Source organism: Drosophila mojavensis, unplaced genomic scaffold (genome assembly GCF_018153725.1).
Source record: "Drosophila mojavensis isolate 15081-1352.22 unplaced genomic scaffold, ASM1815372v1 contig_136, whole genome shotgun sequence".
Classification (NCBI taxonomy): Eukaryota; Metazoa; Arthropoda; class Insecta; order Diptera; family Drosophilidae; genus Drosophila; species Drosophila mojavensis.
The window spans coordinates 25,745,086-25,772,500 of NW_025318667.1; the positions used below are offsets into that span (position 1 = coordinate 25,745,086).

Here is a 27,415-nt window from a genome sequence, read left to right on the forward strand (position 1 = left end):
TGCTGTTCATCTGTTCAGCTGTGCTTGGGAGTCATTTCGCTATTATTAACGCTAGAGACCTTAAATTTTAGAATACTTTATGAAATTAACACTCATAAACGGATACATCCACAGTTCACAGTTAACAGTTTGCAGTTAACAGCTAACAGTTAACAGTTGTAGAGAATGTATGTAGATCTAGGAGGACCTGGCAAATGGACCAAGACTATAGCTTTCATAGCTTTGAGAGCTATAGTTATGAACTGCTTAAGTTTGCAGATGCTTTACAGAGGACACATAGATCTATTAGGGTGTGATGATGTCAAAATTAGGTACATTATATGAAATCAGATGTGAACGAACAGATTGTGCAAGAGTGCATTATCTTTTTTCCACATCATCCAATGCTATCTGGTCTCTAGGTATATTCTAGGAAAGTTTTACAAAATAATCATATGGATAAGTTATTAGAGAATATTAAAAGATCGAAATTGAGTTTTGGGTAAGTAAATGCGAACTAGTTCAACTTGAATGCATGAATAACCTTTAGCACATATGTATATATGTATGTATTTTAAAATGTTCAGGTAGCTTGGTATACCGTTATATTGATATAATGTGATATTATGTGTATATATATATATGTATATGTATATATATATATATATGTATGTATGTAATTGCACTATATGTTTATATATGTATGTATGTATATAAATATGTAGCTATGTTTGTTGTATATGAATAACATGTTTATATATGTATGTATATATTTCATATGTATACATGTATGTATATAGATATATGCATATATGTATGTATGTATGCATATACTTTCTTTGTTTTAGTAGTTTGCCGCCTTATATTAAGTATATATTTATTAAAAAAAAAAAAAAAAAAAAAAACAGTTTTTACTTAAATATTAATTGTTCACACACAAATATAGCCATAAAGAGAAGAGAACACGCATCGAATCAAATTCGATTTCGATTTGCGGTATTTTTCTCTCTCAGTTATGAGTTAGCAATACATATATATGTATATGTATGTATATATATAGGTATAAATATTTATACCGATATGTATACAGATATATACATAGATACATATATATAAAATAATTGATATTAATCTATTTATAAAAGTGCACACATTTCAGTTGAGTTTTTTCTTTAGTACAGTTGCGCGCTTAGAAGCTAAGCTAAAACGTGCGCAAGGGCAACGGATAAAGCGACACCGAGAGAGCGAGAGCGAGAGCGAGAGCGAGATAGTGAGATGAGGGCGATATATTGAGCGAGTGTATGTGTGGCGGAGTGGGAGCGTGTGCTCGCGTTAAGCTTTAGGCGTTTAACAGTTCTTAAGGTTTACAGTTAGTATTTTGGCTTTTGCAATATTTTCACGACTGCTGCTGCTGCGGCTGTTCAGCTTGTTGTTGTTATGGTTGCGATTGCAGTTGTTGTTGTAGTAGTAGTTGTTGTTGTTGGCGTCGCCATTGATGTCGTTGCGGACAATTGTGACGTCATAAATATTTGCTGAGCGCCAGGCATCACACATTTGTTCTGCAAATGACACAAGCAAAAAGACAGGCAAGAAACGAAAAAGAGAGAAAGGCAAAGACAGAGAGAGAGAGAGAGAGAGAGAGAGAGAGAGACATAAAATGCAACAACCAGAAGCGCGCCAAAAATTTTATGAAAAGTTCGCAAAAAAAAAATGTTATTTGTATGCATATCATAGAATGGTGAAAAATGGAAGAAAAGAGGGAGAGAGAGAAAGAGAGAGAGAGAGAGAGAGAAAGCACATAGACATTAAGTTTGATAGCTTTTGTTGTTTCTGTTCTTTCAATTATCAAAAATATTATAAAAAAATAATTGCAAATCTTGTGCATTTGGTTGCAAACAAAGCGCTGCAAAAAAACTCAGTGAGCAGATTAATTATTGGTAAAATTATTTATGAATAAACTTTAGTTGCAATCGTTAAATTTAGTATAGTTTAAAAAAGAGCGTTAATAAGAGGCATATATCATTTTTGCCTATATAAGCTGACCAGTGTGACCGAATTCTAGTGATATATGAAAGACATTGAACTGATCGACTAACGGCTACCCTTTACTTATGCCATAAACTCCATTCAATAGGTATATTCAGTACTTAAAATGTATTTAAAGTTCTTTCCACGGGCGAGCTAAATTGCTAATGCGATTAACAGTTAAAAATGTCCAAAAATAAATTTTTAAAATTATATACAGATATTATATACATATCAAAATTTTGGTGTTCCTTCCTTTTTCATTAAAGCATTTTTCTAATCTTTTATCTGATCTATTGTGAGTCGATATCAAGTCTTTCTATAACTTGGCTTTTAATATTTTTACTTTTAATATGCAAAAATCAGCTTTTTTTTTGTCAAATTATTATTATAAATATTGTAAAATTCCCTTAAAGATCTTGTATATTTACTCATTCAGTTTTGTTTTTCTCTTAAAGTTCTTCTAAAACTATTATCAATTACCTTTAGAGTTATTTGGAAATTACATTTTTATTTATGTGAAATCTTTATGAGTATCTATATTTTTTGTCAAGAACTCACCATTCATATTAAATTCCCCTTACATTCTCTTCCTATACCTGCATCTCACTCGCTTACTCTCTACTTTCTATCATGATCTTAAAGTTTTTCTTTAACTTATCTTCATTCCAACATGAATTTCCTGTAAAGCCATTCTCATAGTCAAGATAAACCTGTTTACATCCTTTCTAATTTATCTTCATTTCGGCTTTGACTTTTTGAAAGTTACCGTTTGAGCTCTTCCCAATTAAGAATTGCTATCGACAGTGAATCGATTTCGTTATTTTTCTAAAGTACTTTACAAATTCCTCTTTTTTTGTAAATAAGCATTTGTTAATAATTTTTTGGTAAGTCACATTAAAAGCATATAGATATGAATACTCTATTCTAATATCAATAGGGCATATCTTTGTCCTACCAAAACTCAATTACTATATACTAACTTAAATCGATAATTGATCGAGATAGATGTACAGTTTGAATTCTTATATTTACTATATGTCTATACATATTTACATGAGTTTAACCACAAATGTGCTTCGAAAATTCAAGATCATTATGATAAAGTCAAATGGTGCTTCGGTCACACTGATTTCTATTACAAATTTGTTTTATTTTGAATAAAATATTTAGGGATTTCTTTGGTTTAATCGACATGCTATTCAAGATCCTAGGCATAATTGTGGATTTGATTAGAATGTAATAAAATACAAAGAATTTTTGGGACCTGTTGATGGCTGGCGATCTTGAGGATATAGTCAGGTGTACAGGTCGGAGTCAAGCATATGGGTGTGGTAGATAGCGTACAGTGAACTGTCGCTAGGACAAAGTCAACTCGAGCCAAGCAGTCGCAAAAAGCGTGTTTCGTGTGTAATTCGTGGTTTTAAGGCTAATTAGGCAATTTTTACAGCATACAAAATTGAATAGCATTTAGAGATGGGCGCACACGAAATATCACTAGACAATCGGGCATATGCCTATTGATTACGGTATTCGATCCTGTTTAGTCATGCACGAGATGCGCCCATCTCTAATATAGTTCGGGTGGATGTTCTGTGCATATAAGCTAAAAGGTTGATAAGTTATGCGAAGAGTTTTCAACCAAAGTCGAGGCTAGTCTCTAGGTGGATAGGGGGTTGTGCTACGGGATTGCTAAGTTTCTATATATAGTTGGCTAGAACTACGGTTTTTTGGCCTACTGCTCTGACAACTCAAATACAACTGACTCGGGTGGTACGGATGACGCTGGCGGTACTCTCAGTACCTTTTGGCCGTGAAAGCACAGGCTAAACATCCAGTTGCCCGTGCTGCGACCTTGTTCCGGTGTCTCCTTGCTCCTGATCCGTTGGCCAGATCTAGCTGAGCCGCTCGCCGGTTCGTCTTTGCCTTGATTCCGACTCCCATTCCCATTCCCATTCCCATTCCCATTCGCCGTGTTGTTGTTGTTGCGCTGCTGGGCAGCTCGCTGACGTTGCGGCTCATTGGCAATGACGATGATCACGCTGCTGGCCTTGCGGCAATTGAGGCGTCTGCTTTGCGGCGAGATCCTAATGCCGAATGTCACACACTATATTACAGGGTATCTCCGCCTGGCAGTGACCACTTACCGTATGTTAGAGGACAGCGCCTCTACCGACTGCTGTGCCGGTGGCTCCGTATCCGGTGCTGTGTTATAGGCAGCTGAGTACATGGACGCACGCTTCGGGACCCACTCCGGATGTCCGCGCACCGACATCCAGACGGCCAGACTCTTTAGCAGCACAGCGCGCACCTGAGAAAGGGTGTAGCAAATGGGTTAGCGGAAAGCAAGGAAGTGGAAAGAGATCAGGACGTACCTCGCCGTTCAGAAAGCAATAGATGAGCGCAATGAAGAAGCCCTGAAAGGAGGTCAGAAAGTGGGTCACATAGCTCCAGATGGCGAATTTCCAAGCTGTCTTCAGTGCTGGCACCAGATGCAATAGATTCGTAATACCCAATAGAGGCAGCAGCACAATGGCCGCCCGGACTGCCTTCCGGGTCTGCTCGATATCGCTAGCCTGGGACTGGCGCAGCTTTACCACCAGCACTCGTATGATGTTGACCAGAAAGAAGAAGTTTAGCTGCAGAGCGGAAAGGTAGTTAAATAGATTGATATAGACTGGGCAGCTTCTCTCCTTGGGCAGCTCGGCTAACTCACCAGTATGACGGCCAGGCGGGGTCCTTCCAGGATCCAGTAGTAGGGTGTTAGGTTGTAGTTCCACATGCAGTCGCCGAGGGCGGTGTCCATGAAGATGGCCGTGCACTGCACCCACACAAAGGTCATCACAACGGGCATACCCCAGCCGAGCAGCGAGAAGAAGATTAGCGGAAAGCTACCCTGGAACACAGCGACGGTGACCATATTGTGCAAGTAGAGGCCCTCGATGAACATCCACATGAACATGGCGGTGCGTGCGTACTCGAGCAGTACATAGGATGCCTCACACAGATAGGGCTGTGATCGATAACAAATCGATGAGCATCGATATAAAATAATTTTTTTAAATGCACAATACTTCCAAAATATTGATTCTAATCGATTTATTTATGTTAAGACAATAAGAATCAGAAGCTGATAGCCTAAATTATAATTATCTATCGTAAATTTATTCGATTTTATTATAATGGAACAGTAAAATGGTGTAAGGATCTATATTACAATTGAATGGGTGTCAGAGAAGAAGTCATGAGAGAGAAGTCACTGAAATTCAATGTACAATAAATCGATTGTGATCGATATTCAAAATTATATTACTAGATAACATCTTGATAGCATTTCGATTGTTAATGAGTAACAATATTAAATCGCTAAAGATTTTACTTTTATTTGAAAGCAATTTAGCTAAATATCAATAAAAAAATTTTGGACTGTTCGATAACCATTCGATTGTGGTTTGGTAATAAGTCTACAATCGTTCGATACCAATTTGATAAAATTTTAATAATCATTCGATTGTACTTTTATACCTTTGCATTTATATTTCGGTATCCATGCAAAAGCAATTTAATTGTCATTCGATAACAGGTTAGGTTATCGAGCTATAATTGTCTATAACAACAGTGTCCTTAGTAGTAGAGCTATTCTACCAATCACACACTTGACTGTGAGTAGTTATTGTCTATCGACGATAAGTCGCTATCGCTGGCTTACTTACCGTATTCTCGATAGCCGATAGACTTGAATTGTATTGAATGCCGCGACGAAACTGATCCAGGTAGAGGGTTAGTCGGACAATCACCTGCAGCACCATCGCGATGAACAGGTTCTTGTGGATTTTGGTGCGATTGTTGCGGAGCGAGCGAAACGCGCAGAATATCACCAGCGAGATGATGAGGGCGAGCAGGGACAGGCATAGGCCAATGATCTCCAGTGTCCGTGTCCGTTGCGCAATGTCAATGTAGAGCTGTCAATATAGAACAAGTGAAATTGAAAGGGGAACACGTTCCATTGAGCCGCTCTGTCCGGCATTCGTGCTTACGTTTACATCCTTGATTTCCTGCATCAGGCGTATGACCTCCGGCTTATAGCATGGCCCGTAGTCCGTCCAGCCGGCGTGGTTGGGTTCCGTTTCGTTGGGTCGTCCGCCCCAATGGCCATCCAGCTCGCATTTCCGATTCGCGAACTCTGATTCAATGCAATTAAAATGAAAGCAATTACAATTATGTGTGTCAGGGTCCAGGCTCCCCACTACCCACTTTCCGCTCCCCACTTCCTGCTCCTTACTCTACCTGCTCCGTTCCTCACAAAGCTCGCCCAAGCCAGTAAATAAATAATTTGCAGCTGTCAATCCAAAGGCCATAGCCAGTAAATGCCATTGATATAGCTTGAGTAAAGCCAAGGATTTTCATAGCTATTCAAATTTGATTTGCAAGTCGTGCACACCCTGTATAGAGCGCAAAGGATATTTCTGGACTAGTGACATTTTGTATTAGAAATTGTCGCTTCCGACCAATCACGTTTCATTGTTGTTCCCCAATGCTTTCTCACTGCTGACCTTATTAATACCCTGTAGCCAGAATTCAGCTCAAGAGCGGGCATGACGATTAAGAGAAGCTCTCCTTCTTGTAGGAGGAGTTCCTTAATGTCCTAAAACCTAACTTATACAGAGTCAACTCAGAGATTGTTAAGCTCATAGAATTTCATATGTCTGAATGCTCAGAAATATTCAGGGCATTTATGGACAATTTCGATTCTTCAGATAAAATAAAGACACTATTCATATCAAATTTTCCATTTAATTAAATGGCAAAAATCGAATTCCGATTGGGCTTATTCCTGGTTTACCAGGGTATTCGTCCATCGCGCATCTGTGACCTTTACCCCTGTCTTAAGCAGAGACCAAACGTTCGTCAACGTTCTCGCTTTTACTGTAATTATGTCAATCGAATCGAAGCGAAGTAAAGAGCTGTGTGTGTATGTGTGTGTGTGTATGTATGTGTGTGTGTGTGTGTTTGTGTTTTTTTATGTACTTGCGCCCCGTTGTGTGATACATACAGGTGTGCATTGCTGTGATACCTGGGCGACAATCGAGGACAGCTGAAATTATGTGGCCCGTCTCTCTCTCTCTCATTAAATATTGAGCTGGTTGCATTTCGACCTGCGTAAAAGCTTCAAATTGCCCAACTTAAAGCCATGGCAACGAGCAGCCATGGTGCTCATTATCATTATCTTCAAAGGCTTTGACCAATATACGCTCCTCTCTTACACACATACACACACCCGCACACCCGCACATACACATGCGTTGTTACTTCCGGCGTAAATTGCGGTTCCGTGCAGAAATAAAATGGAAGAGTATATAGCGTGACTCCCTCAGCTGCGGGCAGAGCCCTGAGAAAGTGCAGATAAGCAGCTCGTTCCCCTATGCGAAAGAGCTACTCGGAATAGAGCCATAAAATGTTTTCTAGGTATAGTCTTTTATATTTATAGCACAACGTTCACACTCTTCGATGCAGGGCAGTATTCAAAGCGTTTCAATTAGTAATTTTTAGGAATTGCCTTGCACGCTCTTGCCTTTTGACATTCGGATTTTTAGCTGCACAATCGACCCGTAATGAGGTCGTCGGAAGGGTAAATTGAGTTTGAAGAATACTCGCAATTTTCACGGAACTAATTCAGGTGCATACAAGGGTTCTACTATTTGTGTCTGGCCAATTATTCAATGGTGCTTGGGCACCAATCGAATGATAATATCAAATACTTTATCTGATCTTTCTTAAATATAACAATTCCATCATTAAAATCTTCTAATGTTAATCGATTTCTTGATTTGATTATTCAGAAGCGAGATGGATTGAGAATTGGAGAGAGAGAGAGAGAGAGAGAGATAGAAAGAGTGAAGAGAGAGTGATAGAAAGGGTGAGGGAGAGAGTGATTCAAAGAGACGGAAGTTGAAATAGAGATTGGGAGAGAAAATATTAAAAAAGCTTGAGAGTGATTGAAATTAGAGAGAGTTTGGAGATTTATAGAGAGAGAGAGAGGGAGATAGTAATATAATAATTATATTAATAGTATACATATAATATTAATAATATAACATTTATATTAAAAATATAATAATTATATATTATATATTTTGAAAATAATTTTCTACATGCATATTCATCAAGAGATATTTGACCTAAGCACAGAGTATGGCTAAATGAAGAGTATCCAAGAATCAAGTACGACTGGCTTTACAGAAATAGTTTTCTTAAATTATCAAGTCGCCCGAGTAACTGTATATATATAGTATGAATCAATTAATCCACAAGCAATTTCGAGTAAATTATAGTGCAGAGCACCAGGTGTCGAATGCTCAGGACAAGACAATGGGTCAGAGTTTGGCCCAGTTTAAGCTCTAGGTAATTATCTATTTATACTATATAATTCCTCTATAAATTTTATAGAGGCAAACCCCTCATCAAAGTGATATTAGTCTACTAAGCCATGCACTACATACGTATATATGGTCTATTTATAAACATACATATGTATATGTTGTATATATATATATGTATATTTGCAGCTTTTCAGTTGCCTTTGAGCAAAATCTCAGTTGAGTTTTACGTGACTCCCATTCACTGATGCCTTCGTGCATATCGAAGTAGTTCGCTCAAAGTGGGAGCTCTCTGGCATTTGGCTTTTGGCTCTTGGCTACGTTATATATCAAGGTTAAGCAACTTTTTCCCATATTCGATTTTTTTTCGATTTCATATTTAAGAAGTTGTTTAATTAAATTATAAGAGTAGTATTTCAGGCTGGGGAGACTTAAAAGGTCAATATTTCTATATGCCATTCACAAATTCCTAAGCATGACGAAGGGATATTTATATTTGAGCTTTGCAAGGTTATGATAGGCGAAAGTCTAAGACCTCTAATGATGTGGATTCCACAAGTTGTTTGTGACATCTTTTATTTACTTACTGCGTGTATCAACTCCATGATAGCCAGCGGGGCAGTTCATGCGGGCGAGGTTTCCAGCGGGTGTTGGGGGCCAGCATAGTAGCGAGTCCCAAGTCCAGTTGCAATAGAGTCCTAGAGCAGAGATTAATAAAGAGAGATATATACAGTGAGAAATAAGGAAGAGAGAGAGAAAGCGAAAAGGGAGATAGAGGGGGAGGATAGTGATCTAAGTTAGTGGGAGGAGAAATAAGAGGATAGAGAATAGATGATGTTTGAGAGAAGATACAGGATAGAAGAAAGAGGAAAGAGAAATTAGAGGAGAGATTCTCTCTAAAAAGAGAAAGGAGAAAGCAGAGAGCACAGATAGAGGAGAGAGATCAGGTGGAAAGTTAGAAAGATGAGTGAGTCCAGAGGACAGAGAACCAGAATATAAAGAAGAGAGAAAAGAAAAAATTGTAAAGAGTCGAGAAGAGAAGAAAGATAGAGAGCAGAGGACAGAGAACAGAGAAAAAAGAGAGGAATGGAGCGACGAGACATAAGAGAAAAGAGAAAAGAGAGGAGAAAGCAGAGAAGAAAGCCAGTGGAGAGAGGAGTAAGGAAAGATGCAAAGGAACAGAATTTTAGGAAAAGCGAAACTTGTAATGAGATGAGATAAGGTGCTAGGAAGTTGAGCGTCGAGAGAGAAGGTCGGGCAGAAAGAAAGGTATGAGATATAGAAGAAAGCAGATGTAACACGAGAGAGAGAGAGAGAGAGAGGAGAGAGGAGGCAGAGCACGAGAAAGAGTGAAACAGGCAATTGAGCGAAACAGCAAAGATGAGTTGGAAATACCGACTCGATATCTCCCGCCCGCCCAGTGATAACTCAGATCGCATATTTGGCATTTCTCTGTCCGTATATTATTGTACAGTTTAAAACTTGAATAATTTGGAAGCTTCACTTAACTATTGCGAGTTGTTATTCGTTGAGTGGTCAGAAGGTGGTCTCACTGTGCGAGATGCAATGGCATTCATTGTGGATGCTGATGTCTTCTTAGCTTCTGCAGCTGGAATCAGTTGGACATGATTGGTGTTCGATTTCGGGGTTCGAGTTGAAGAATTCGGTTTTGCTAGTTCCAATAGGGGGAGATACTTGTTGACTTCATTGACGACACTGGCGGGGCCCGCTGTTGCCGAGAACAAATGCGGCTCCATGAAGAAGTCGCTTTGGCCGTCGGCAATGGCCCCGGCACTGGCCGCCTCTGCTTTTGCTTCTGCTTCTGCGTCGGCTTTGGCCGACTGGGACTGCCGCCAAGCGGACAATTTCTTCCACAAGAGCTGCCTGCTCTCGTCTGACATGGGACTCGCAAAGCCGGTACGTTTCGTCTGTGAGCGTACAGCGATTACATAACGACCCTTCGGTTCGCTCCGAACGGCAATGTTCACAACGAACTTAAGCATTACGAACAATTTTGTAACAATTTGCAACAAATTCGAATCTTGCAATTCAATGTTAAAACATTCACCATTTAAATTGATGGCTATTTAATCAATTTATGTACAGGGTTAAAAAATCAAAACAATTTGAGTTCTCATCGAATACGGTCTGTGCCCGTCTTTTAGAAAAGAATTTTATTTTCGAGAGAGCTTTGCCAAAACTGAAACGAACTTTTGAGAATTGATTTCGTGCCGAAAACTTCTATAGATCTGATTAGTTTACTTGACAGTGCTGTCGTGTCCTGCTTTTCCAAAATGAAGTTGTCAATGCATGAAATTTCGATAGATCTTTCGATAGCTCATTAATGTAAATTTATATTATATAGATGATGATTTGATTTTGTTATATATGTATATGGGTTCGATAGTCCTATTTGTGGCCTATTAATTTCCCTTATCGATTATTAATCGCCTTTCTGGATTATGCTCAACATATTAATATCTAATCAACTCCGATAGCTTATCGATTTTCATAAATAAATCTTTTAATGTAAATAAAATATCTGTTTCAATTTCGATCGATTTCTTTTACTTCTGCGTGTCCTGTGCCCGCAAAGTCTCACAATCTTATTAATTTCTAAGATTCTCATATGATTTGTATATTTTATATTTATTTATATTTTACTATATCGATAGACTTGTGATTGATTTATTGACATTATCAAGTCAATTATTTGTAATGTTCTAAGTATTTTGAAAGATAATAGATATTAATAGGAAATATTCTTAACTAGCAAGTCTAAATATTTCAGTTGAAAGGCCATAGCTCGCCTATAAAGTTGTGGAATAAGCTTTCTATAATTATCAAAAAATATTCAAGCGAAATAACGCTCAATAAAATAATAATAATATCCTTAAACAGCATTATCATTATCAGTCTACCGATAATTAATCGACTGTGCTCAGTATTTCGGAAGATGTCATATCTCACCTCATTTCGCATGAACTATTCGATTTCATTAATTGTTTTTATTATCTTTGCAACTCAAGAATAGCGAGGAAAGGGGCATCTCGGGGTGGAGTGAAGTGCTTAGTGAAGAGTGAATGACATTGAACTGAAGTGGGGGTGAAGAGATGCGACAGTCTGAACAGCGCTTACCTGTCTGCGGGTGCGTGTAATTGGCAAACATAGCCGAGCAGTTGTCATAGTTGTTGGCCAGGGCAGAGTTGAAGGACGAGTTCCACGATGGAAGGGTGGTGCCAGATACGGTTGGGAGTCCGGACTCTGTTGCCGTCTTAACTGTATCCATGCCGACAGCTGTGGTGGCCTCAATGCTCGCATTGAGCACATCAGACCGACTGAGCTCTGATGCTGTCGCTGTCGCTGCTGGTGTTGCTGTTGCTGTTGCGGTTATCGATGTGGTTGTCATTGCGGTGCTAGGGTCCATATGGCTGCCCGCGGGAGAGTCCGTCTCCACTATGGAAATGAGTCGATCTTTGGTCGTTGTTGCAGCTGTGACCGCCTTAAGAGCGATTCTCTGCAAGAAGCTGTTGCTGCTTGTGCTTGTGGTAATGATGGTGGGCATACTGCCGGCCTCGCTATCGCCAGCCAGTTGCATTATTTATCATCAAATGGCATAGCTAGAGGGTGGTAGAGGGGGTAGGCGAGACATGGGATAGGGAGCGAGAGAGTGAAAGAAAATATCGATTATTAAAGGTTTCGTTGAACGAAGAATAATTATTTTTATTAAATATAATAGGATTGACAGTTCAAGGGTGTGGAAAGGAGAGATGGTTCGAGGGAAAGGGAAGAGAGAGAGAGGAAAAGAGAGAGTGGGATGAATTGACAAAGAGTAATAGCTAGAGAGAAGAGGAGAGATACAGATAGAGTTAACAACAGAGAGACAGAGAGAGAGAGAGAGAGGAAGAGAAAGAGAGAGAGAGAGGAAGAGAGGCCAGCAGACAGAGAGATAAAGTGGAGAGAGAGAAAGCGAAGAAGAGAGGGAGATAACACAAAGAATGGGCAGAGAAGGGTGAAAGCGATAAAGAGGAAAGAGAGAGGGAGAGAGAGAGAGAGAGGGGGAAAGATAGAGAGGGGAGAAAAAGAGATAGAGAGAAAAAGAGAGAGGAAAATAGACATTTTTGTTTTAGTTCGCTGTGGATATTTATTGCATCCTTCCTTATAATTTAAACTAACTAACCAATTAAAACTAGCAATACATTTTCAAATACTATTAATATACCTTAATTAGCCGTTGATTTTTTTAACTGTATTGTTAATGAGCAAGCCTAAGATTAGTCGCTGGGTTGGTAGGTCGTTACGAAGTTGGGATTAGCTGGATAACCTATTAAGATTTCTTAGATAGCTTGCTAAACGATTTGTACTTTGCTCCGATATTGCTTCTTTGAGAATCGAGACTGTCGATGTTGCTCCTCCTTGTGTTCCTCCATAGCTGAGAGCTCTATGTCGAGATTGGTTTTAGAACAGAGTTGAAAAGGAGACTAAGGGAAGACGCTCGAGGTGACAGGAAATTGGAGACAAAACCGAGAAGGTGGCCAGAAAATACCTCCATAGATTAGCGTCTTATCCAAAAAGCGTGACCAGGCGACTTGATACTGCAGCTAAAAGCTCTGATAGCCGTCGCACCAGTCACAGGAGAAGATGGAGACTAGCGTCTCTAGCCCAGCTGGACGGGATCTCAAGTCCAAAGAATGTATCAATTATATCGTAGACTTTATATGCGCCAATTGCACGTAAATCTGCCTAGCCTTAGGTATACATTTAATATTTATTCAATAAATTTCTGTTTAGATTTCAAATTAATACAAAACAAGTTGTTTCACTGGAAAATCGTCAATCGTATGAATTCTCTTCAGAGAATTCAAACTATCCGCGCTCAGGGCGTTTCCTTGGCTCTGGAACTAGAATTGGATGACAGTTCTATTGTTGCATTTTAATGAATGTTTCTTAGCGATGGAGCAGCGCATTCAGCGGAATGCACTTAATGAAATCCAGCCAATCATTGTGTGCGCGATATATTCTTATGGCTGGAAGCTCATTTTGTTTGCATTTGGCTCAGCAAAACTGAGGCAGTCTATTATTATGGCTCATTGTTTATTGTTTATTGATTATTGTTTATTGTTTATTGATTATTGTTTATTAATAAATTGCTTTGGAATGCAGTCGTTGGCGTTGGCTGTCGATGTCTTTCATTTCTATTTATGTCTGGCCGCAGCACAATGCAAACAGTTAATCAAATGGCTCATTGTGTTCTTTGCCAAGTATTCCTTAGAAACGACGGCTAACGGTATTTCAATAGAGCTTGGCAAATGTGTCACGTTTTGCCCACAGCTGAGTCAGCCGACCCGACTGAAGTCAATTTGAACTTGTTATAACAACATATTTCACTCGGCTCAAGGTAGCCCAACTTAATCAATCAATAATTGGCTGATATCATGATTAATAGCCTTCTTCAAGTATTGTAGCGAAAATTGGCAATTATAAAAAGTTTAGTTGCAGAACTTCAAGTAGATGATAACAATTATCCACGATAAAATACTAGAAAATGTTACAAAGTGTACATACATATGGCACAACATATATATATATAGCCCACATATATACTTATATATCTAAAGACTTCTATTGAAAACTCAAATTTGAACTATGGAGTACTTTGAAATCCCTATGAGAATTACATAAAAGAAACGTAGAGAAAGAGGCAGCAAAGAGAGAAAACTGTTAAAGGAAAAAGAGATTTTGAAGAAGAGAAAAGAGAAAGAGAGATGAAAAAGGAATAAAGAGATAAAGATTGAAGCATAGAAAGGGAGAGCTGGAAATTGAGAAAAAAGAGAAAAAGAAACAGTATATCGAGAAAGAGACAGTCCTTAACATACGCTCATAGAGATGAGCAAACAAAAAGGCGGCAAAAAGTAGAGTTGACGACAGTTATATATGAAAATAGAGAGATAGGTAAACAGGGAAAACAAAGATGAAGACACCGACAGATAGAGAGTGATAGACAAGAAAAGATAAAAATATCGGGAGATGGGCGGATAAAGAAACTCAAATAGGTATGACAGAGTGAGAGTGAGAGAGAGAGAGAGAGAGTGAGAGAGAGAGAGAGATACAAAGCGTGAAGTAGAGAGCGATAGGTAATTGAGAGTAAGCAAGGTATAGAACTAAAGAGACAAAAACAGAGAGAATAGACAACGAGATAGAGAGAGATGTATAGTTATAGAGGGACGGATAGACGAAGAGAAGCTTAGAACAGAGATAAAAGCAAATAGAGACAAAGCGATAGTGGTAGAAACGACCTAGAGACCTATAGAGAAAGTTGGAGAAATTAAGAGAATGAAGAGTAAAGAGATTGATAGCCCTCAAAACAGAGTTCGTCTCATAATATATTGTCTATCAAAGTTGATTTTCTCTGTCTCTTACATGCTTGCTAAGAAAATTACATTATTCTTCATAAATGTAGCTTCAATTGGTATAAATAGAGCAATAATTACGTTCAGCCATTCCTTGATAACTACTGGATCAACTCTCTATATATAAGTAAAAGTATTTTTTATAGCTGTCAGTGAGTTGGCATCTTCAGCAAATCGAAAATCTACTCGCATAAATAAGAAGTGAGTCGCTCAACGCGGATATGAATTCTGCTCTGTCGCAGCTGCCAAGTGACCCAAATCGACGCTTTCTGCTGTCTGCTGTCTGGCTGTCTGGGCTTTGCACCTGCCAGCCCAGGTGTCGGCATGGCGCGCACCTTGACTGAGCGTGTCGCATTACTCTCTGTTGACTGGAGTGACACTCGCGCTTTCCTGCACAGCTGAGCTGAGGCCCCCTAGGCCGCTAATTGATACGCCGTCATTCCTCGTAAACGGCCCATTTAATAATCAAAGCTATTTGTAGCAGCTAAGCTCTATCTTTATCTACTCTCTATCTCTCTCTCTCTCTCTCTCTCTCTCTCTCTCTCTTTCTCGCCAAGTGTGCTCAGCTGTCTTTGGCTTATATAAGTGGATGGCTGGCTGGTTATGAAAGTAACATACGCTGCGACAACTTACAAAATTGAAATTCTTATGGCATTATATAAAATACATCAGCTCAAAGGCATTTTGCGAAGGGCCAACAACACCCACAAGAATTTACCCCATATATCGCACATACATATATATGTATGATTCTCTGTCTGTGTGAGTGTGTGTGTGTGTGTGTGTGGAGTGTTGGAGAGCATAAAGCAGAAGTTGAGTTTAGTTTGCAGCTTAAGGAAGTGCAGCTAGATAGATAATATGAAACCTTGCCAAGTTTTTCAACTAAAATCCATAAGCTACAAGCTTCAGCTAGACTGCGAGGCGGCGGCGTGGCTTTTGGGGCTCTGCCAGCCCGGCTCGACAACTGGACAGGGTATTTGCTAGTCGCTTATTTTGGGAGTGTTTGTATTTTTTCTTCATATTTCGTTTTATTTTGCCTGTGTGTGCACAAGCATGGCTTGCGGCAGGCTTGCGCAAGCATGCTTGCGCTTGCATACCTGACCGCCCAACATGTGAATGAGGTCGATGCTTTATTGGCCTACAAAGTGAGCCTGGACTCAACTACCAATCAAGCAATGTGTGTGCGTGTCTGTGTGTGTGTGTGTGTGTGTGTGTGTGGGTGTGTGTGTGTGTGTGTTTACTTCTGGTCAATAAACAGTTGCAAAGTAGGCAACACTTGATAGGTAGAACGCGTCGTATGCGTAATATTTCATAGAAGCCTTGCCTATTTAACTAATTGCTTTAGCATTTCATGAATGTGGGTGTCTTGGCAAATGGCTGTGGGTGTTTGTACTGGGGCATATTTAAAGAGATGGTTGAGCATCATGCAAGCATGTACACACAAATAGTAGCTATGTGCAATGTGCCGTATACGTAATATGAAGAAAATTTCAATGCAAATGAGCTAAATAACTATTGGTGAAGCTGGGCAACTGCAGTCACTGAAAGAAATAGTTTGCATAGCAGTAAATATATACATATACATATATAAATATATATAGAGGTAATCATTGCATATAGGCATATATAGGTACATAGCTGCATTTATATAGGCATATAAATGGCTGTGTATTTAATTGAAAATGTGTCGAGGACAATCGACAACTGATACTAACAAATTCATAACTTTTGCTTTGTTTCCATATCAATTCAAGTGAAACCGTATATTGCTTTTGTGCAATGTCCGCCTGCCTGTTTGTCCGTCTGGCTGGACGTACGAAATTATATCATTTCGACGGTATTCCAGCTAGAGACTCGACATTTGGAATATATATTTGTGAGTATCGTCACATTCATACATTCATATGTATATCCTTATTTAAATACAAATAACCTATCGAATAAGATCAGCTGGGTAGTAAGAATACTATAACTATAGAGAGTTAACAAAGTGAAGCTCAATAAGAAATTAAATCAATATTTGATTATATCAAATATGTATTATAAAATTAATTTTATGTTAAATAATAATTATCTCATACAAGTTAATTAACATTGGAAGTCTCAACTGAATGAAGAATAGGAGCATGAACATTTAATTGTTGATTCTATTATTTTAGGTTAGTAACCATGTGTAATTATCTTTTCATTGTAATAAAAAACTCTTATTTTAGAAGAATCCAATTGTATTGTTGCTTCAAGGGAGCCCCATCATATCATATATATACAAATATTTTGGAGCTAGAAATTTACAAACTCTATAATTGAGTTACTATTGACCTCCTTCATCGATGACCCAATATCGAACATACCCTGTATTTTCACAATTTCGAAGGCATGATGAAAAGCGGTAGCCTCCGATGCCCAAAATTGAACGATTGACTTTATATATGAAGTATATATTATTGAAATGTATAATATATGTCCTCTTGCAGGCATTACAAATCGTAAAAGAACTAAACGTTAGATCATATTGTATAATATTGTATATGTGATAAATTAGCATATGTATATAAAATATATTATATATCAGATAAGCAATTTCAGATAAACATGCATATGATACATAGATAGGACAAGATTTATATGATAATATAATTATCATAAAAATGCAAAATGCAAAATTCTGGAATTGCAGACACCGTCCTGACGCCTTTACCAAAAAAAATGATTCAGCTTTTATTGGACCATGCCAGAGTATTATGCAGTCAGTCGTGCCCGATTGCAATGCTCTCACTTGTTTTCGATTGCCTTCAACGAATTTGGACTAGAAATCGAATTGCTTTTGCTTGATATATAGCCGCTCGAGTTAATAATTCGTATAGCTCAAACTAGATTCCATTTATTAAAATTTAATTGCCGCGGAATTAAGGCGCTGAATTTGCAATGAGCGGAATGTGGAATGCGGAATGCGAAATGCGATGGCTCATTGGTAATACTGTTAGCAATTTATGCAAGGCTAAGCGTGATTATTAAAAAGTGGGCTAACGAGAGAGAGGCGTGGCCGCTGTTTGCTCATTAACAAGGGCATTTGGGCGGGCGCGTTGACTGCAACTGTTTCACTCAAACACACACACACCCACACACACACACACACACACACACACACACACACACACACACAGACACACATATACATATATATATATGTATGTGTATATAGCAGTTGTATGTTTGTAGCTTTGGGGCCTGCGCGACCTTAAAAACTTTCGCGCGATTTGACAATGGGGACGTGGCTGCGATGAGATTCGCAACTGCTTTGAATAGTGCACTGAAAGGAGTGGCCGGAGGGCCAAACGCGTCTCTACAATGTAGACTAGGGTAAGTTGATGCGGCTCTCCAGCTAACACAGTTGGGGCAACATTCCGTCTCTGGCTTCTGCCAGCCAAGTTGCGAGTCCCCCGCAGGAGTCGGAGTGGGACCTTGTGTCCCTTATTAGCTTTACTCTTAGTCAACAGGCGACTACAGCAAACATCTCCTATAAAAATGTTGCTCAGAGCTAACTGCCAACAATTACTAAATTCATACAAATTTATTGTGTAAAGGCTAGGTTGCCATGCCAATGCAGCTTATCAAGCAGAAAAGCAATTATTTTTAGCTTTTCAGCATGCAAATTTATTGTGACCTTTAGTTGTTGTTGCCCCAGTGAAAGAAACACAGAGCGAGCTAGTAAGAATTCAGCGAGCGGGCTTAGCTAACTGCACAATGCTCGTTCATGATTGCAAAGACAGTTGAAGAGTTTCGGTTGCATCTCAAGAATGAGTATGTCCTAATTCAACTAACTAATTTATTAGCTCTACCTCTTTGCAATTTTCGATATTACTCTGTAAAATCTAAAAATAATGATATAACTTCTTGTATATACCTAGAGGTTGTCATCCGTATGCATTTAGAGCTTAGAATAGATTGACCTGCACTTAAAGTAGAGACTATATCTATATATGTATGAGACTTCGTCGAGGTTTTTGAGGGATATAAAGTGGGTCCTGGATGAAGGAGCACGGTTGGTAGGGCTCAGGTAAAGGGATTATAAGGAAGCTTAATGCGGAACTCTACCACTTTATTCAAGAAGAAAGGGCTTTTAAGCCGGTAAGCAATTATTTGGCGCGACATACCTTTCAGACGGAATATCTGACAAACGGTGCTTATTAAAAAAAAAAAAAAAAAACAATAGTATATTATTGACCATTGAGTATATACATATTCATACATATTTATTTTATGCTTAAAAGATCTTAGCACGAGCTCTTGCGACTCTACCTCTATCATAACAATTGGAATACACAATTTTGCCGATTTGTCATGCCCCAAAAAGCGTATATTATATATAGTTGTTAACGAGTATATACATACATATTCACAAGACAATACAAGTCTTTAGATAATTTATCTGTTGTTATATTAGAAATATTTACCACGCTCCTAATAGGCAAATCCCAGAAATCTGAGGTCTTCATAAGAAGCAATTGCTCATACATATATTTATATATAGGGAAATTTGAATTTCTAGCGGACAGACGGACATGGCAAACAAACCAATATACCCTTTGCACTTTGCGAGCGTGTATTAGAATGTAAAAGGTTCTTAAAGTCGCAATGATATGACAATGGAAGTCAGCCGCCTGCAGAGGGTATACGGAGGGCACGAACGAAGCTAAAGTAAAAAAGAATATATATGTATATGTGTATGTAATTTAGTTTTTCTTCCGCTTAAATTCACATTGAAGCTGAGACCACAAAGTGGCCTTGTGCAGTCGGCGGTGCTGGCGGTGGATGAACTCAATGCTTAAGGTTTTGGAAATTAAGTGAGAAATTTGGAGTGCAACAACATCCAAGCGCAAAGGAGAAACGAGAAAAATTTAAGGCTGAGCAGTTGGCAAAAATAAAAGAGAATAGAAATATAATAGAGAAACTAACGAGAGCAAAAAGCAAACGGCCTAAGGCAGTGCAGCTGCAATTTCTATAGCTGAACCAAATCTCAGTTGAGCCCTGAGCTGTGACGCCCACCCACACCCACTCTCGCTCTCTCGCTCTATCTCTCTCTCTCTCTCTCTCTGTCTCTCTCTCTCTTGCTTACTCTGTCTCGTTCTCTGTCTTTGGTTGTTGCATTAAAATTAAATAAAAATCAATTCGAGGCTTTGCAATGGCAGTTACGTCATCTACAACAGCTCGAAAGGATTCTCCTTAAAGCAGCTCTCGTGACGTTTGTCCTGCACCGCAGGACATTTGCCGCTCGGCTAAGCTATTGCTGCCGCTGCTGCTGCCGCTGCTGCTGCTGCAGCTACAGCTTACACAACTTGGCATTGAATTTTGTTGCACTTTGCTCAATTCGTAGTTTGGCAATCCAAACCTCAAGTTCGGTTTATATTTTGCTCTGTTGCATCGAGCACAGTTCGCAAACGGACAAAGCCGACAAAAGGAATGAATGAGTTAAAAGGGTCAAGCCAACATTGAAATACCCTTACTTAGCTGAGCTATCAAGAAAATGATGCTTTTAATAGAGAAAATGTTCGAGATTCTGCGAAAGTAGTTAGTTAACTGAAAGGAATCTTAATCAAATATTAATTTTTCAAATAAACAATAAATCCTTTAAGCAGCAATGATACCTATAGTATTTGCTACCTATAGTAGTTGTCAATATACCCTGCGTACAACACATTGATGTAGTGAAAACTTGAAACACTTGTTGACATATAAACAGACAAAGTTCTCTTAGCTCCTTTCTATACATATATGTACATATGTATGCCTCTTTCCTTCTACATATTAATAGAGAATTTAGAAACCCCTCGTTAAACCACAAATAGAGATGTTGCGAATTCTACTATATAATTTCTTGTTTACAGTCAATTGGATTGGGTCGCTGGCAGCGCCCTCTGTTGGCGACAGCAACAACTACTAACACAGCATAAAAGCTGAACAACAATAATAATAAGGATAATCGTAATAACAATAAGGCATTCGCACAATACATGCCAGAACAGAGGGCGCCACACGGCTCGCCGCTCAGGCGTGTAATACCCTTCACATGACCAAATACGGTTTTTGACAGCTCATCACGTTTTATTGTCCAATTGCCTACTCACTCGCTTGCTCGGTCTTGCTCTCTCTCTCTGTCCCTCTCTCTCTCTGTTTGTCTCCATCCGTTTCGTTCACATTCACGTAGCCTTACCAATTGATGTGTGTGTTGTGTATCAGTAATGCAATGGGCTGATTATATTGGCGTTGCATAATTTGTCAAGTTTGACACTCTATAAATCAATACCCAGGTGAGCTTATATGTGGTGGCAATAGACAACAAGACTATGATACAAGACTATGAGATACTCTATAAAATGCTAATTTAATGAATAATGAGTAATGAGTAATGAATAATGAATAATGAATAATGAATAATGAATAATGAATAATGAATAATGAATAATGAATAATGAATAATGAATAATGAATAATGAATAATGAATAATGAATAATGAATAATGAATAATGAATAATGAATAATGAATAATGAATAATGAATAATGAATAATGAATAATGAATAATGAATAATGAATAATGAATAATGAATAATGAATAATGAATAATGAATAATGAATAATGAATAATGAATAATGAATAATGAATAATGAATAATGAATAATGAATAATGAATAATGAATAATGAATAATGAATAATGAATAATGAATAATGAATAATGAATAATGAATAATGAATAATGAATAATGAATAATGAATAATGAATAATGAATAATGAATAATGAATAATGAATAATGAATAATGAATAATGAATAATGAATAATGAATAATGAATAATGAATAATGAATAATGAATAATGAATAATGAATAATGAATAATGAATAATGAATAATGAATAATGAATAATGAATAATTAATAATGAATAATGAATAATGAATAATGAATAATGAATAATGAATAATGAATAATGAATAATGAATAATGAATAATGAATAATTAATAATGAATAATGAATAATTAATAATGAATAATGAATAATGAATAATGAATAATGAATAATGAATAATGAATAATGAATAATGAATAATGAATAATGAATAAATTAATAATGCAAACTGATGAATTGGCTATAAAACACTTGTCCGAAATACCTTATGTATGTTGAGGCTAGTCGACTAGGCTAGTCGACAATTCATTAGAGCTCTAAATCAATTTCTGGTCTAGGTCAAACTTTGGGCAGCAAATAGAGCCCGCATGGTGCAGGGTATCAAGAGGCCAGACAAGAATGTTTGTGTGTACATAAGGAAACGGAGAAAGATGAGAATGAGGAGAGAACCTTGCCACTGGCTGTGGCAAGGACAGGGTCTGGCTGTTTGACTGTCAGACGCAATATCAGTGGTTGCCACACGTTGCATGCTGCTAGCCAGGATAATGGCTTCAGACCCAGACCTTGACAACGGGGCAAAATGCCAAAAGAATTTTGTAACGCTCGTTTGCTTGCAAATTCAATGGCTCGGCGGTTGGGTGCTTGCCTGCGGCTTCTGATTAGAAAGTTGCCAGCTCAAATGCGTTTTGTATTTAGATAATATAATTAAACATAATGTGAACCATTATCGCTTCGGCCATAAATTCAGTAAAGGACACACGCGCGTCCAGCCTGCCACGCCCCAGGGCCCGCTTCAATTGTCAGGCTTAAGGCTTTGGCAATTGCATAACGTTCATTCATATGTCCGCAGCAGCTCCTGGTCAATGGCATCCTGACAATGAGAACTTCAGCACTGAGTGGGAGGCGTGTCAATTGTAGTCAGGGTGGGCAAAGTATAAGTTAAGTTGTATAAGTAATCGGTAGAGCGATGACGGGAGTGAAGCGGGAATACCGGTGTGTCTGTGTGTGTGTGTTACCTGTGAGACTTTTGTGTGATGGCAAGTCGAATTGAATCGGCCATCAAAGAAGGCCACAAAGCCATTCAACTCAATTCAAACTAACTGCTGCAATGTGACACACAGACACAGACACACACATAGCCATACACATACACACGCGCATACTTGAGGCAGCTGCTGTACTTAAGGCAAGGAAAGGCAAGGCAATCAATGCGAAGTCAATGCTGCAACTGGCCAATAAAAAACTGTAGGTTGCAGCAAAAGCAACAGCAACATGCAACAAGGTGCAACAATTGATTTGCGCAACATTTTACTATTCAGCAACACATACATAAATACATACAAACATACATTTGCAAAATGTTGCAAACTGAAACCTGATATCACTTCAAAAATTTGAAAAGAATTTCCATCTGAATTTTTTTGTATGAAACATTTTCTATTGAGGCGTGGGCGAGGGCGAGGGCGTTGGCGTGGGCGGGGCGTTGGCGTGGGCGTGTGCGCCAGCATCTGCGTCTCTGCCACGCACTTAAAGAAGACGAAACTTGTCAAGTATTAAAGTTTACCCTCAAGAGCTCAACTCTCGATCTATTAGTAATACGCATATGGGAATCATGTGATATAAATAATGGGAGAATAGGAAGTATTTATAGCAAGAGAAGGCCTAGTGCAACATGGGGCTAGTTATGATACGTGGGTGAAAACAACTTGTTGCTTGACATGCTCCTGATTCATATGTTTGATTGACAGATCGATAGTATTCAACACAGCATCTATAGATAGATAAGTGTGTAGAACAAGATTAGAACAGGAGTAATGTTGACCTACTCTTTGGGTATATTGAAATGAAGAAGAGTTGTACTTGAACTACTTCAATTAAGTTACTCAATTAAGTATTTGGAAGCGAATAATACAATATAAGGTAAGTTGAGTATAACAGATGAATGAAAATAAATAAATATATGTATATATATTATTTTATTTTTTTAAATCAGGCATACATTTATAAAATGTCAATATTCACGTATATGGATAAATATATAAAAATTCATTTATATTATAGTAATTATTATATTATAAAGACAGCAATTTACATCTACATATGTATATCATTAAGGTTACGATACAATATACTTAGTGTTATTCATTCATAACAAGTAAGAAGACTCTAGTCGAGACTGCTCGACTAGGAGATACCCTGAACCCTCTAATCTGATATTCTAATCACTCTGCACATCTTTTCGACACACATACATACACACGCACGTATTAGAACGCGCTCTGCTAACTGCGCAGTAAGCAGCGACTGCGCTTGGGCTGCGCTGTAGTGTGGGCAACATTATAAGAATTTATTTGTTGAATAATTTAATTTCTAGACGTACAATCTTAATGAAACTATTAGAGCGTAATTATATGGTGAAAATGTATGTACATTCCAAAGCACACGTCTCTAGTACTTGAAATACGCCTTTTACAAAGGTGAGGGTGAAGGGGTGGATATAGGGGTGGGGGGTAAAATACAACAAAAATCGAAATGATATAAAATACATATAAGTCTACATTAAAAATTTGAAAGCTCTAGCTTCAAAGGTGTAGTAGATATAATTAAATAACTAGCTTTCGATAAGGTTTTTAATCGATAATAAAATATCGGGAGTAGGTATCGATATATAAAGAAAAACTTGATATGCGCGTGATATACACGGACCTAGGGAAAAACATTTCAAGTCTCTAGCTCTTATATAATCATTACAATCGATATATATCGATAGTTAACATTTTATTAGGCTCAGTAGGAAGTAACCGGAGTTTCGAGCAACAGTAAATGAAAATCTCTAAATCTCTAGATGCACTTCAGTAATGCTCGACTAGCCGATGTCCTGTAATTAAATCTACAAATATATATGTTTGTGCTCTCAAGTCGAAGGATCTGATATGTATATACATATGGTAATTGCTTAGGCCAGTCCTCTATAGCTCCCTTATGTTGCAAGCCAGTGGATAATTACAGGGTATTTTCCTGGAGCAGAGTAGACAGCAGAGCGTGGGCTTGGCATAAGCCACAATCGATAGCTTATTGCTTGCCTGAGCGGGGTTAAGCTGTCATAGTCTGGCAAGAGGGAAGACGGAAGGGGCAAGGGGCGTGGCTCCAGGCTTGAGGGACAAACACTGGGCTGCATGCCGCAATTGACAACTGAACTGCAGCCGCTTTATGGATTGCATTGGTAAAATTGTAATGAAATCCGGATTACATATCAAAGGGCTTAACGCAAATGCGTGTCGCATGCTGACTCCCACTCCGCGCGGTGGCAGGTGGCACGTTGCTCGCTGAGCGCTGAGCGCTGAGCGCCGAGCGTGGAGCGCCGTGACTTGTGTGGGCGGCAGAGTGCGCCGGATTAAAGCTGTCGTGTGTGTAAGCAGGCATCAGAGCGCGCTGGAATCGCCATTAATTTAACGCCATTCGCGGACGGAAGGAGGCGGAAATGCCACAGCAAAATGGCGCACGGAAACTGCAAACTGCAGAGGGGGGCGCGGGCGGGCGGTCTTGGCAAGGGTTAGCTGACAGGATGCCACTTTAGACGCAATTGAATGATGCGATTGCCCAAGAATAATCCGATTTCCAGCGTTGACAATTTAAAAGTTTTTTCGATGGTTTTTTTTTTATGACTTTCGATTTGGTGTAAAGTATTTAAAAGTTTTTTTTTTTTTTAATTTTATTTCAAGAGTATTAAGTGAGCTATTGACAAGCCTTTTAAAGTAATTAGGTATAATTGTTTTTCACTTAATTTCCTTTCCCCTTGAGGCTTTTTTTTTATACTCTGTGCTCACTGAAAATGGAAAATCATAATATATATATAATTGTTTTTATACTCATTCACGAAAGTGAAATGAGTATATTGGTTTCTTATTGTATATAGCAAGCAGGAGGAGCCCTGGCACTCTATATATTCCTTATCAGCTCTTTCCATCAGTTTGTTTCGTTTAATAGAGTATGGATATCATATGCTCAAATTTCAATTTGAATTTTTTCTTAGATGGCACAGAATTTATTAGGCAAAAGCATGCTGCAATACTATAAATAAATGCTCTGAATACAATATGTTAATTTACTGTCAAATAACGAGATATATTTTTGATTGAAAGGGGAATCGGGGTATTTTCAAGTCGGAAAATAGGGAGAAACCATGAAGTGAGCTAGGCCAGTCGTCCTTATAGTAAAAATATTATTTCTTCACATTTCTTCTATCATGATGTAATATTTGACCAAATATAAATCATGTTTTTCGAGTAAAAAACAAGTAGAAATGTCGGTGTTTGTCACTAGCAACTGCATTATATCCTTTCATGCACCCAAAATAACTTAATCATTTTTGGAATATTTCAACTGAGAGTCTGGATTAAAATAGTTAATGGTTCAACATTAATTTGTTTGCCAAGTTTTCAATTTGAAATCTGCTAAAGTTACAGTTATGTTTTGCTGCGATTTGCCACATTCCCAATCAGAATTAGGGTTGTGAAACGGCAAAAAAAAAAAAAAAAACGGACAAAAATTGCAAATACTAAATTGCAATGGATTTCAGACATATGTGAGCTCAATTTAAAAATGTCGCGCATGAAATATTCGTGAGTTTGTATCAACTATGTATGTATGTGTGGGGGGTAGGCAGGGGCGACAGGTAGGTAAACACCTGCTGCAGGTGCGATTACTGTTGCAGTTGCAGGTGGTTTTATTTATCGCTGTGAATTATTCAGATTTATAATTAGCGAATGGCTTGCAACATTTATTTCTTTTTGTGCATAATTTCCGTGTGAAATGGCATTCTCATCTGTGATATAGTTGTAATTGCCAAACGCACACATGTGAGACCCGCACACACACACACACACACAGACATGCCCACTGACAGAGGGCAATAATTGCGACCGCAGTGTGGCAGCCCTTACAGCATCCCAACATCCCAGCATTCCCCCTGCACCTTCACCCTCTCTGACCTTTTGTTTGGTATTTTGCATAAATGTGCATATGAGCTGCGTCTACAGAAAGAGCCCCATTTGGCCCGTCGCCCCACGCATCGCCCTTTCTGGACTGCCACACTTCTACGGCCATGCCCTTCTCAATAAGCTCACAGTGGTGCAAAATATAAATTGTTCAGTGTAATATATTTAACAAAATTATTTGACTTGCGTCTTACAGCGAGTGCAGCCAGTGAAACGTTTATGAAGTGACACCAGAATTGCCATCTGATAATAGAGTTCGGCTAAATGAATTTAAAAGTAATAGCAGATCTAGCTTACATTTATTTACATAGATAATCATAATAAAGGCAAACGCTTTCCAGACTCAGATTAGATAAAGCGTTGAAGCGCTTAGGATGTTTAATTGCGAAAACCGTAAGCCCCAATTCATAAAATGCGCCAAAGCTTGTTAATCTCAAGGTCAATCAACTTGAAGTTATTCGATTTGGGAAGAAGCTTTTAGGTGTAGCATATTGTCTAAAAGCTTTTTGAAAAACAAGTAAATATCCAACAGCAATTGACTGCCCAAAAGCTTTGATTAAGCTGCTTTCATTTGAAAAGCAAAAACATGAGACTAGTTACACTTATACAGGTTTTATCATATATAGACGAATGAGAATAATAGAATAAAGATGCCCAGGTAAAAGTTATTAGACCTAAGAAATCAGATAAATTGGGGGCAGACATGCTATTCAGGCTTGAT

General features: G+C 38.3%; 1 protein-coding gene across 3 annotated transcripts in view; it reads right to left on the reverse strand.

The window, feature by feature from the left end:
- Positions 1 to 1,053: 1,053 nt before the first annotated feature.
- Positions 1,054 to 27,415, reverse strand: part of LOC6584738 (PDF receptor) — a 59,399-nt gene continuing 33,037 nt past the window's right edge. For 2 of the 3 annotated variants that reach the window (XM_032732518.2, XM_015161249.3), the window contains exons 2-10: positions 11,520 to 12,001; positions 8,969 to 9,079; positions 6,042 to 6,187; positions 5,718 to 5,966; positions 4,721 to 5,017; positions 4,380 to 4,643; positions 4,152 to 4,315; positions 3,809 to 4,091; positions 1,054 to 1,538 (exon numbers count right to left, since the gene is read on the reverse strand). In XM_032732518.2, coding sequence (XP_032588409.1) covers positions 1,401 to 1,538; positions 3,809 to 4,091; positions 4,152 to 4,315; positions 4,380 to 4,643; positions 4,721 to 5,017; positions 5,718 to 5,966; positions 6,042 to 6,187; positions 8,969 to 9,079; positions 11,520 to 11,979 — 2,112 coding nt within the window. In that variant the 5' untranslated portion in view covers positions 11,980 to 12,001 and the 3' untranslated portion in view covers positions 1,054 to 1,400. Of the gene's footprint in view, positions 1,539 to 3,770; positions 4,092 to 4,151; positions 4,316 to 4,379; positions 4,644 to 4,720; positions 5,018 to 5,717; positions 5,967 to 6,041; positions 6,188 to 8,968; positions 9,080 to 11,519; positions 12,002 to 27,415 lie in introns of all 3 variants that reach the window. The other variant, XM_002010345.4, reaches the window with a different exon arrangement.